We start from the raw sequence: 14,428 nt of genomic DNA on the forward strand, positions 1-14,428 counted from the left end.
AAGTGCCATTGCTTAAAGTGACTAGTGATACATTTATTTAAATCAAGTGTTTTATTATTCATGTGGCTAGAGATTGAGTCAGTAAGCAGCCACTCAATGTTAGTCATGGTTGTTTAACAGTCAGATGGTCTTGAGATAGAAGCTGTTTTTCAGTCTCTCAGTCCCAGCTTTGATGCACCTGTGGTGACCTCGCCTTCTTGATGATAGCGGGGTGAACAGCCAGTGGCTCGGGTGGTTGTTGTCCTTGATGATCTTTTTGCCTTCCTGTGACATCGGGTGGTGTTGGTGTCCCGGAGGGCAGGTAATTTGCCCCCAGTGATGCGTTGTGCAGATCTCACTACTCTCTGGAGAGCCTTGCGGTTTTGGGCGGAGCAGTTGCCGTACCAGGCGGTGATACAGCCCGACAGGATTCAAGTGACAAGCCAAATTCGGCGACAAGGCAAATTTCTTCAGCTTCCTGAGGTGTACGCCGAGGAACTTAAAACTTTCCACCTTCTCCACTACTGTCCCATCGATGTGGATAGGGGGGGCTCCCTCTGCTGTTTCCTAAAGTCCACGATCATCTCCTTCGTTTTTTGACGTTTAGTGTGAGGTTATTTTTCTGACACCACACTCCAAGTGCCCTCACCTCCTCCTGTAGGCCGTCTCGTCGTTGTTGGCAATCAAGCCTACCACTGTAGTGTCGTCTGCAAAGTTGATGATTGAGTTGGAGGCGTCCGTCATGGGTGAACAGGGAGTACAGGAGAGGGCTGGGAACACACCCAGGATCAGCGGGGTGGAGATGTTGTTTCCTACCTTCACTACCTGGGGGCGGTCCGTCAAAGTTCAGGACCCAGTGGCACAGGGTGGGGTCGAGACCCAGGGTCTTGATCTTGATCTTAATGATGAGTTTGGAGGGTACTATGGTGTTAAATGCTGCTTTGTAATCGATGAACAGCTTTCTTACATAGGTATTCCTCTTGTCCAGATGGGATAGGGCAGTGTGCAGTGTGCAGTGTGATTGCGATTGCGTCGTGTGTTGACCTATTGGGGCGGTAAGCAAATTGGAGAGGGTCTAGGGTATCAGGTAGGGTGGAGGGGATATGATCCTTGACTAGTCTCTCAAAGCACTTCATGATGACGGAAGTGAGTGCTACAGGGCGATAGTTGTTTAGCTCAGTTCCCTTAGCTTTCTTGGGAACAGGAACAATGGTGGCCCTCTTGAAGCATGTGGGAACAGCAGACTGGGATAGGGATTGATTGAATATGTCTGTGAATACACACCAGCCAGCTGTTTTGTGCATGCTCCGAGGACGCGGCTAGGGGTGCCGTCTGGGACTGCAACCTTGCGAGGGTTAACACGTTTAAATGTTTTACTGACGTTGGCCGCGGTGAAGGAGAGCCCACAGGTTTTGGTAGCAGGCTGTGTCAGTGGCACTGTATTGTCCTCAAAGTGAGCAAAGAAGTTGTTTAATTTGCCTGGGAGAAAGACATCGGTGTCCGCGACGGGGCTTGTTTTCTTTTTGTAATCCGTGATTGACTGTAGACCCTGTCACATACGTCTTGTGTCCGAGCTGTTAAAGTGTGACTACTTTGTCTTTAAACTGACGCTTAACTTGTTTGATTGCCTTGGGGAGGGAATAGCTACACTGTTTGTATTCGGTCATGTTTCCGGTAGCCTTGCCATGATTGAAAGCAGTGGTTCGCGCTTGCCCGAATGCTGCCATTAATCCACGGTTTCAGGTTGGGGAAGGTTTTAAAAGTCACCGTGTGTACAACATCACAGATGCACTTGCTAATAAACTCGCTCACTGAATCAGCGTACATGAATGTTGTTGTCTGAGGCGATCCGGAATATATCCCAGTCCACGTGATCGAAGCAAACTTGAAGCGTGGAATCCGATTGGTCACCCAAAAAAGTTGGGTGAAAAAAAGACAATTCCTTTCGTTGATTACTTTTTACAAATGCAATCAGATTTACACATTTATTCTATGTCATCACATAAATCTTGAAATGATGTGGAAAGAACATTGATTCAACAAGTTTTACCCCAGGGGATGCCTCTAAATGTTTGCTCTGGGATGAAAAGTTCCATAACATTTTCCAAACCTCTTAGGTTAGTGGATAATGGGTAATCTGCAAAATCAGGCTTGAATGAGCACTGCGAATCCAACAACTATGGAATTTAAAAAAATAATGGGTATTTTGAGAACATTTCAGGAATTTTGTGTGTAGTCTAATATTGGCACATTTGTCTGTCTTCCTCTTCAAGGTCAACATTTATGCAGACCTCCAGTGTATTTTGGATTGCAGTGCCTAGCGTGACAGTTAACAGACTGTCCTCAGTTGTCACCACCACAAGTGCTCCTACTACAACAACTACAGCTCCTACTACAACAACTACAGCTCCTACTACAACAACTACAGCTCCCAATAAAACAACTACAGTTCCTAAAACAAAAACTTCTGCTACAACAAGTACTGCTCCTACTACAACAACTACTGCTCCTAATACAACAACAACTACAGCTCCTAAAACAACAACTACAGCTCCTAATACAACAACTACAGTTCCTAATAAAACAACTACACCTCTTAAAACAACAACTACTGCTCCTAATACAACAACAACTACAGCTCCTAAAACAACAACTACTACAGCTCCTAAAACAACAACTACTGCTCCTAATACAACAACTACAAATCCTAAAACAACAACTACTACTCTTACTACAACAACTACTACTCCTACTACAACAACTACAGCTGCTAATAAAACAACTACAGCTCCTAATAAAGCAACTACAGCTCCTAATACAACAACTACACCTCCTAAAACAACAACTACTGCTCCTAATACAACAACTACAGCTCCTAATACAACAGCTACAGTTCCTAAAACAAAAACTTCTGCGACAACAGGTACTGCTACTAATACAACAACTACTGCTCCAACTAAAACTACAGCTCCTAATGCAATAACTACAGCTCCAAATACAAAAACTTCTGCGACAACAGGTACTGCTACTAATACAACAACAACTGCTCCAACTAAAACAACTACAGCTCCCAATACAACAACCACTGCTCCTAATACAACAACTACGGCTCCCACTACAACAGCTACAGCTCCAAATACAGTAACTACAGCTCCTAATACAACAACTACTGCTCCTAAAACAAAAGATTCTGCTACAACAAGTACTGCTTCTGCTAAAACAACTACAGCTCTTAATACAACAACAACTACTGCTCCTAATACAAGAACTACTGTTCCTACTACAACAACTACAACTCCTACTACAACAACTACAGCTCCTACTACAACAACTACAGCTCCTACGACAACAACTACTGCTCCGACTAAAACAACTACTGCTCCTACAACAACAACTACAGCTCCTAATAAAACAACTACAGCTCCTAATAAAACAACTACAGCTCCTAATAAAACAACTACAGCTCCGAATACAACAACAACTACATCTCCGAATACAACAACTACAGCTCCGAATACAACAACTACTGCTCCGAATAAAACAACTACACCTCTTAAAAGAACTACTACATCTCCTAATACAACAACAACTACAGCTCCTAAAACAACAACTACAGCTCCTAAAACAACAACTACAGCTCCTAATACAACAACTACAGCTCCTAATACAACAACTACAGCTCCTAAAACAACAACTACAGCTCCTAAAACAACAACTACAGCTCCTAATACAACAACTACTGCTCCTAAAACAAAAGATTATGCTACAACAAGTACTGCCTCTGCTAAAACAACTACAGCTCCTAATACAACAACAACTACTGCTCCTAATACAAGAACTACTGCTCCTACTACAACAACTACAACTCCTACGACAACAACTACTGCTCCGACTAAAACAACTACTGCTCCTACGACAACAAATACAGCTCCTAATAAAACAACTCCAGCTCGCTAATAAAACAACTACAGCTCCGAATACAACAACAACTACATCTCCGAATACAACAACTACAGCTCCGAATACAACAACTACAGCTCCGAATACAACAACTACTGCTCCGAATAAAACAACTACACCTCTTAAAATAACTACTACATCTCCTAATACAACAACAACTACAGCTCCTAAAACAACAACTACTGCTCCTACGACAACAACTACAGCTCCTAATACAACAACTACTGCTCCGAATAAAACAACTACACCTCTTAAAACAACAACTACTGCTCCTAATACAACAACAACTACAGCTCCTAAAACAACAACTACTACAGCTCCTAAAACAACAACTACTGCTCCTAATACAACAACTACAAATCCTAAAACAACAACTACTACTCTTACTACAACAACTACTACTCCTACTACAACAACTACAGCTGCTACTACAACAACTACAGCTCCTAATAAAACAACTACAGCTCCTAATAAAGCAACTACAGCTCCTAATACAACAACTACACCTCCTAAAACAACAACTACTGCTCCTAATACAACAACTACAGCTCCTAATACAACAGCTACAGTTCCTAAAACAAAAACTTCTGCGACAACAGGTACTGCTACTAATACAACAACTACTGCTCCAACTAAAACTACAGCTCCTAATGCAATAACTACAGCTCCAAATACAAAAACTTCTGCGACAACAGGTACTGCTACTAATACAACAACAACTGCTCCAACTAAAACAACTACAGCTCCCAATACAACAACCACTGCTCCTAATACAACAACTACGGCTCCCACTACAACAGCTACAGCTCCAAATACAGTAACTACAGCTCCTAATACAACAACTACTGCTCCTAAAACAAAAGATTCTGCTACAACAAGTACTGCTTCTGCTAAAACAACTACAGCTCTTAATACAACAACAACTACTGCTCCTAATACAAGAACTACTGCTCCTACTACAACAACTACAACTCCTACTACAACAACTACAGCTCCTACTACAACAACTACAGCTCCTACGACAACAACTACTGCTCCGACTAAAACAACTACTGCTCCTACAACAACAACTACAGCTCCTAATAAAACAACTACAGCTCCTAATAAAACAACTACAGCTCCTAATAAAACAACTACAGCTCCGAATACAACAACAACTACATCTCCGAATACAACAACTACAGCTCCGAATACAACAACTACTGCTCCGAATAAAACAACTACACCTCTTAAAAGAACTACTACATCTCCTAATACAACAACAACTACAGCTCCTAAAACAACAACTACAGCTCCTAAAACAACAACTACAGCTCCTAATACAACAACTACAGCTCCTAATACAACAACTACAGCTCCTAAAACAACAACTACAGCTCCTAAAACAACAACTACAGCTCCTAATACAACAACTACTGCTCCTAAAACAAAAGATTATGCTACAACAAGTACTGCCTCTGCTAAAACAACTACAGCTCCTAATACAACAACAACTACTGCTCCTAATACAAGAACTACTGCTCCTACTACAACAACTACAACTCCTACGACAACAACTACTGCTCCGACTAAAACAACTACTGCTCCTACGACAACAAATACAGCTCCTAATAAAACAACTCCAGCTCGATAATAAAACAACTACAGCTCCTAATAAAACAACTACAGCTCTGAATACAACAACAACTACATCTCCGAATACAACAACTACAGCTCCGAATACAACAACTACAGCTCCGAATACAACAACTACTGCTCCGAATAAAACAACTACACCTCTTAAAAGAACTACTACATCTCCTAATACAACAACAACTACAGCTCCTAAAACAACAACTACAGCTCCTACGACAACAACTACAGCTCCTAATACAACAACTACTGCTCCGAATAAAACAACTACACCTCTTAAAACAACAACTACTCTCCTAATACAACAACAACTACAGCTCCTAAAAACAACTACTACAGCTCCTAAAACAACAACTACAGCTCCTAATACAACAACTACTCCTAAAACAACAACTACAACAACTACAGCTCCTAATACAACAACTACAGCTCCTAATAAAACAACTACAGCTCTAATAAAGCAACTAGCTACATCTCCTAACCTCCCAAAACAACAACTACTGCTCCTAATACAACAACTACAGCTCCTAATACAACAACAACAGCTCCTAATAAAACAACTACAGCTCCTAATACAACTAAAACAACTACAGCTCCAAATACAACAAACTTCAGCTCCTACTACAACAACTACAGCTCCTAAAACAAAAAACAGGTACTGCTGCAACAACAACAACTGCTCTACTAAAACAACTACAGCTCCTAATACAACAACAACTACTGCTCACTAATACAACTACAGCTCCAAATACAGTAACTACAGCTCCTACTACAACACTACAGCTCCTAAAAACAAGATACTGCTACTACAACAATTACAACTCCTACTAAAACAACTACAGCTCTTAATACAACAACAACTACAGCTCCTAATACAAGAACTCAGCTCCTACTACAACAACTACAACTCCTACTACAACAACTGCTCAACAACTAAAACAACTACAGCTCCTACTACAACAACTACTGCTCCTACTAAAACAACTACAGCTCCTACTACAACAACTACAGCTCCTAATAAAACAACTACAGCTCCTATAAAACAACTAACAACTACAGCTCCTAATACAACAACTACAGCTCCGAATACAACAACTACTGCTCCGAATAAAACAACTACACCTCTTAAAACAACTACTACATGCTCCTAATACAACAACAACTACAGCTCCTAAAACAACAACTACAGCTCCTAAAACAACAACTACAGCTCCTAATACAACAACTACAGCTCCTAATACAACAACTACAGCTCCTAAAACAACAAAAGCTCTTAAAACAACAACTACAGCTCCTAATACAACAACTACTGCTCCTAAAACAAAAGATTATGCAACTACTGCTCTGCTAAAACAACTACAGCTACTAAACAACAACAACTACTGCTCCTAATACAAGAACTACAGCTCCTACTACAACAACACAACTCCTAACAACAACTACTGCTCCTACTAAAACAACTACTGCTCCTACTACAACAACAGCTCCTACTAAAACAACCTAAAACAGCTCCTAACTAAAACAACTACAGCTCCTAATAAAACAACTACAGCTCCGAATACAACAACAACTACATCTCCTAATACAACAACTACAGCTCCGAATACAACAACTACTGCTCCGAATAAAACAACTACACCTCTTAAAAGAACTACTACATCTCCTAATACAACAACAACTACAGCTCCTAAAACAACAACTACTGCTCCTACGACAACAACTACAGCTCCTAATACAACAACTACAATAAAACAACTACACCTCTTAAAAGAACTACTACATCTCCTAATACAACAACAACTACAGCTCCTAAAACAACAACTACAGCTCCTAAAACAACAACTACCGAATACAACAACTACAGAATACAACAACTACAGCTCCGAATACAACAACTACTGCTCCGAATAAAACAACTACACCTCTTAAAATAACTACTACATCTCCTAATACAACAACAACTACAGCTCCTAAAACAACAACTACTGCTCCTACGACAACAACTACAGCTCATAATACAACAACTACAGCTCCTAATAAAACAACTACAGCTCCTAATACAACAACAACTACAGCTCCAAATACAATAACTTCAGCTCCTACTACAACAACTACTGCTCCTAAAACAAAAGATTCTGCAACAACAACTACTGCTTCTACTAAAACAACTACAGCTCCTAATACAACAACAACTACTGCTCCTAATACAACAATTACAGCTCCTAATACAACAATAACAGCTCCTACTAAAACACCTACAGCTCCTACTAAAACAACTACTGCTCCTACTACAACAATTACAACTCCTACTACAACAACTACAGCTCCTAATACAACAACTACAGCTCCTACGACAACAACTTCAGCTCCTACGACAACAACTACTGCTCTGACTAAAACAACTACAGCTCCTACTACAACCACTACTGCTCCTACTAAAACAACTACAGCTCCTACTAGAACAACTACAGCTCCTAATAAAACAACCACAGCTCATAATACAACAACAACTACAGCTCCTAATACAACAACAACTACAGCTCCGAATACAACAACTACAGCTCCTAATACAACAACTACACCTCTTAAAACAACAACTACTGCTCCGAATACAACAACAACTACAGCTCCTAAAACAACAACTACAGCTCCTAAAACAACAACTACTGCTCCTAATACAACAACAACTACAGCTCCTAATACAACAACTACAGCTCCCAAAACAAAAACTTATGCGACAACAGGTACTTCTACTAATACAACAACTACTGCTACTAATACAACAACTACTGCTCCTACTACAACAACTACAGCTCCTGATACAACAACTACAGCTCCAACTACAACAACAATGGCTCCTACTACAACAACTACTGCTCCTACTAAAACAACTACTGCTCTGACTACAACAACTAAATATCCTACTAAAACACCTACAGCTCCTACTACAACAACAACTACTGCTCCTACTACAATAAATACAGCTCCTACTACAACAACTAATGCTCCTAATACAACAACTACAGCTCCTACTACAACAACTACAGCTCCTAGAACAACAACAGCTCCTAGAACAACAACTACAACTCCTACTACAACAACTACAGCCCCGAATACAACAACTACAGCTCCTAATAAAACAACTACAGCTCCTAATAAAACAACTACACCTCCTAATACAACAACTTCAGTTACAAAAACTTCTACTACAACAACTACTACTGCTCCTACTTTCTAAGTGAAGAGGTGTAAAAAGGAGCTTTTCTGTCAATAATTTTATGAATAGAGATGTAAGTAACATTGAAAATATGCTTCATGATTTTGTAGAATAGCATAGCCAGGGGTGGGAATGAGGAGGACACACAATTGTAGAAAGATAATACTTGATTTTTAGAAAATGAAATGTATTGGTCATATACACATTATTTTTGTATTTAACCAGGCAAGTCAGTTACTTACAATGACAGCCTAGGAACAGTGGGTTAACATCCTTGTTCAGGATGACAGATTTTTGCCTTGTCTGCTCAGGGATTCAATCTTGCAACCTTTAGGTTACTGGCCCAACACTCTAACCAGTAGGCCTCCTGCCACCCCCTGTGTTGAGGATTTAACAGATCTTATTGTGAGTGTAGCAAAATGCACGTGTTACTAGCTCCAACAGTGCAGTAGTATCTTACAATTCACAATACACAAATCTAAAAGTAAAATAATGTAATTAAGAAATATATAAATATTAGGACGAGCAATGTCCGAGTGGCACTGACTAAATACAGTAGAATAGAATACATTATATACATATGAGATTAGTAAAGCAGTATGTAAACATTATTAAAGTGACTAGTGATCCATTATTAAAGTGGCAGTGATTCCATGTCTATGTATATAGGGCAGCAGCCTCTAAGGTTCAGGGTTAAGTAACCAGGTGGTAGCTGGCTAGTGATGGCTGTTTAACGGGTCTGATGGCCTTGAGATGGAAGCTGTTTTTCAGTGCTTTATGTGTTGCCCTTGCACCACATGGTCAGGTCTCTGACCTCCCTATATGCTCTCATCATTGTCGGTGATCAGGCCACTGTTGTGACATCAGCAAACTTAATGATGGTGTTGGAGTTGTGCCTGGCCGTGCAGTCATGAGTGAACAGGGAGTACAGGAGGGGACGGAGCACGCACCCCTGAGGGACCCCCGTGTTGAGGATCAGCGTGGCGGATGTGTTGTTACCTACCCTTACCACCTGGGGGCGGCCTGTCAGGAAGTCTAGAATCCAGTTGCAGAGGGAGCTGATCTCACACGCCTGCCAGAAAGATATTATGAAGAAATCTGATGCACGACTGCACTGTCGATGGCTTGACATGCAACCTTTCATTTATTCAAGCAACATAAAAAATGTAGTCAGCCTGGAAAACAACCAATATGTTATTAGTTCAGAAACCTGTTCTTCTGAAAATGGGTTCCCATCTTTGATCTTTTGTGTGAGATTTCCACCCTCACTATGGTCCATCACTTCGTAGTAACTTATCTGTTTTATCTGTAAAAATGCATAGTTTGTGTGAATATAGTATTTTGGGATATATTGTTATAGCATGCTAGCTCCTCTGTTTATAATTTTCATGTTGATACTGTGGCAACAAACATATTGGGGTGGTGCCCCAGACACAGATGAAGTTTAGTCCTGGACTAGAACTCATTCTCAATGGATTTGTAATCTTTATCTGGGAACGTGTTCTCTCTTAACTGAAAAATAAACACAAAAATATGTTACCTTGGAAAGAGTCCTTAAAATATGGCAGTGATTTATCTGCAGGAGTATTTCAACCTCAGAGAATATGTCTCGAGCACATGAGTCTGATGTCTGTTAATAAAGCAACAATCACAGTACTCAATCCAACACTTTCCATTATAAAGGAGTCTAAATTAGACCTAGCGGTATCTCCCTTTGAATCCAATCTAAACCAAACTGTATTTAATTATAAACAATAAAGTAAGTAATAATAAATCAATTAAAGAAGTAAAACGGAAACCACCAGGTATGAATCAACACAGGGAAAGCAGTCCAGCGACAAACTCCTTATAAAGGATCTATAATCATATAGATAACACACCTTATTAGAAAAGGATTGCTATAAAAGTGGAATGTAAAATCAAAGACAAGTGCTGTTCTAGTGGTAGTGCTGCTGCCCGTGGACTACACTTTGACTCCGGGAGGGTTCAAACCCCAACCACTTCATGTTTACTGTAAACCCCTCTACCTCCCGTCTCATCACTTTTCTCTACCTATCAATAAAACTACAGTTTATGTTTACAAATAACGTTTAAGAAAAAAAACTAAGACAATGGTGCCCACTCACCTCATTCAGTTTGACCTCTTTAATGACTAACTGGTCACCATCTTTGTCAGTAGCTATGACACCATTCTCTACCTTCCTCAGGATAGTGAATCCTTTCTTTTCAAGGACACTGGGTATTCCCCATCTTTGTATTTATCTATAATACAATATGGTGTCATTGGTAAATAACTCAAATGTCAAATATTTTATGTACAGTACAATATTTTTAATTATAAATAAAGAGTTGATTTGTGGCAAGTAAATATGAATACTAAATTAAACAACTATGTTATATTTAAAAAAATTGGTTTGTGTGAAAATGTATTGTTCATGAAATACAGGACTTCTCTTTTGAATGTGCATGAGCTTACCTTAGCTTGCCTGTCTTCCTGTAAATATGATCTCTACTCGTCTGAGCCAGAGTGTCACACACAAGAGCATCTATTTACTTTGTGTTAGATAAACACACGTATCAGTGTCAGCTGAGAAAGTGGCAATAGTGGATCAATATTGAAACGATGAAATGGATTTACAAGAATTCAACTATGCCTGTACAGCTCGTGTCAAACTCATTCAATAGAGGACCGAGTATCTGTGGGTTTTCGCTCCTCCCTTGTACTCAGTAAATTAGTAAAGGACTTCCCACACCTGGTTGTCAAATCAAAATCAAATCAAATCAAATGTATTTATATAGCCATTCGTACATCAGCTGATATCTCAAAGTGCTGTACAGAAACCCAGTCTAAAACCCCAAACAGCAAGCAATGCAGGTGTAGAAGCACGGTGGCTAGGAAAAACTCCCTAGAAAGGCCAAAACCTAGGAAGAAACCTAGAGAGGAACCAGGCTATATGGGGTGGCCAGTCCTCTTCTGGGTGTGCCGGGTGGAGATTATAACAGAACATGGCCAAGATGTTCAAATGTTCATAAATGACCAGCATGGTCGTATAATAATAAGGCAGAACAGTTGAAACTGGAGCAGCAGCACGGTCAGGTGGACTGGGGACAGCAAGGAGTCATCATGTCAGATAGTCCTGGGGCATGGTCCTAGGGCTCAGGTCCTCCGAGAGAGAGAAACCATGCTCCTGGTTGTCTACGTTTTAACTGAAAAAAACTTGAACCTGCAGACACTAGGCGCTCCATGGAATGAATTTGACACCCCTGCTGCACACAGAAGTACACGTAAAAGGCTCACGTGACAGCTTGTGAAAACAATGTGTCTGGAGAGCTACAGCAGTGGGGGCTGGTGGGAGGAGCTATAGGAGGATGGGCTCGTTGTAATAGCTGGAATTGATTAAATGGAATGGAGTCAAACGCGGTTTACATCTGTTTGTTGTGTTTTATACCATTCCTTTTATCCCATTCTAACCATTACAATGACCCTGTCCTCCTATAGCCCTCCACCAGCCTCCACTGAGCAACAGGCAGGCAAAACTTCCCCCTGTGCTCTGGAATGTGAAATCATACATTTATAAAAGTCAAACAGACAAATTCAAATCCAACTACAGTGTGAAATAGTTGGAATAATCCAATGTCAAGGCGCTAATGCCGGTTTTAAAGTAAAAAACAAATCCCTTATTTTCTATTCAATTCTCTACCCTTCTCCCAAAGTTATTTTCTGGCCATACAGCATAATACAAATACACCTGTACAAATTACGAATTAAACCTTTGTCAGGGTTTAAGTCATTGGCTACATTCTAATGTTCTACCATGCTCCTGAAGTCTGCACTTCTACAATCCCCATCATGGGGCGTCAGGTAGCCGAGCAGTTAAGAGCATTGAGCCAACAACCAAAAGGCTGCTGGTGCAAAACCCCGAGCTGACAAGGTGAAAAAAATATGCTGATGTGCCCTAAACCCTAATTGCTCCTGTAAGTCACTCTGGATAAGTGTCTGCTAAATGATGTAAATGTAAAAGGAATGGACCGGTGTGAGGACATGGTGGAAACTCCCTTTAACCACACTTGCAGCAATCTGCACGGAGCAAAAATATAAATGCAACAATTACAAAAATATGACCAATATTACAAATCTGCCGGCCCATCTGCCCGCCCAGACGGCATCCCTAGCCACGTCCTCAGAGCATGTGCAGACCAGCTGGCTGGTGTGTTTACGAACATATTCTATCAATCACTATCTCAGTCTGCTGTTCCCACATTCAAGAGGGCCACCATTGTTCCTGATCCCAAGAAAGCTAAGGTAACTGAACTAAACAACTATCTCCCAATAGCACTCACTTCCGTCATCATGAAGTGCTTTGAGAGACTAGTCTAGGATCATATCACCTCCACCCTACCCGACACCCTAGACCCACTCCAATTTGCCTACCGCCCCAATAGGTCCACAGAAGACGAAATAGCAATCACAACGCACACTGCCCTAACCCATCTGGACAAGAGGAATACCTAAGTAAGAATGTTGTTCATTGACTACAGCTCAGCATTTAACACAATAGTACCCTCCAAACTCATCATTAAGCTCGAGACCCTGGTTCTCGACACCGCCCTGTGCAGCTGGGTCCTGGACTTTCTGACGGGCCGCCCCCAGGTGGTGAGGATAGGAAACAGGATCACCCCGCTGATCCTCAACACTGGGGCCCCACATGGGTGCGTTCTCAGCCATCTCCTGTACTCCCTGTTCACCCACGACTGCGTGGCCATGCACACCTCCAACTCAATCATCAAGTTTGCAGACGACACAACAGTGGTAGGCTTGATTACCAACAACGACGAGACGTCAACAAAACAAAGGAGATGATCGTGGACTTCAGGAAACAGCAGAGGGAGCAGCCCCCTATCCACATAGATTGGACAGTAGTGGAGAAGGTGGAAAGTTTTAAGTTCCTCGGCATACACATCACGGACAAACTGAAATGGTCCACCCACACAGACAGCGTGGTGAAGAAGGCGCAGCAGCGCCTCTTCAACCTCAGGAGGCTGAATAAATTTGACTTGTCACCAAAAACACTCACAAACTTTTACAGATGCACAATCGAGAGCATCCTGTCGAGCTGTATCACCGGCTGGTACGGCAACTGCTCCACCCACAACCATAAGGCTCTCCAGAGGGTAGTGAGGTCTGCACAACTCATCACCGAGGGGCAAACTACCTGCCCTCCATGACACCTACACCACCCAATGTCACAGGAAGGCCAAAAAGATCATCAAGGACAACAACCACCCGAGCCACTGCCTGTTCACCCCGTTATCATCCAGAAGGCGAGGTCAGTACAGGTGCATCAATGCTGGGACTGAGAGACTGAAAAACAGCTTCTATCTCAAAGCCATCAGACTGTTAAACAGCCATCACTAAAATTGAGTGGCTGCTGCCAACATACTGACTCAAATCTCTCGCAACTTTATAAATAAACATAGGATGTAATAAATGTATCACTAGTCACTTTAAACTATGCCACTTTATATAATGTTTACATACCCTACATTACTCATCTCATATGTACAGTATATACTGTACTACACCTTATGACAACCAGTGGAACAGCCACTTGCATCTAAATCTTGTTGGGGGAGAGAGAG

At 41.2% G+C, this 14,428-nt stretch overlaps 1 protein-coding gene across 1 annotated transcript in view; it reads left to right on the forward strand.

Moving 5' to 3' along the window:
- The window catches only part of LOC118369190 (mucin-2-like), a 60,081-nt gene extending 56,206 nt beyond the window's left edge, over positions 1 to 3,875 (forward strand). The window contains exons 5-6 of the mRNA XM_052495688.1: positions 2,253 to 3,252; positions 3,816 to 3,875. Coding sequence (XP_052351648.1) covers positions 2,253 to 3,252; positions 3,816 to 3,875 — 1,060 coding nt within the window. The remainder of the gene's footprint in view (positions 1 to 2,252; positions 3,253 to 3,815) is intronic.
- Positions 3,876 to 14,428: the final 10,553 nt, after the last annotated feature.

The sequence above is a fragment of the Oncorhynchus keta genome, chromosome 35 (assembly GCF_023373465.1).
Source record: "Oncorhynchus keta strain PuntledgeMale-10-30-2019 chromosome 35, Oket_V2, whole genome shotgun sequence".
Classification (NCBI taxonomy): domain Eukaryota; kingdom Metazoa; phylum Chordata; class Actinopteri; order Salmoniformes; family Salmonidae; genus Oncorhynchus; species Oncorhynchus keta.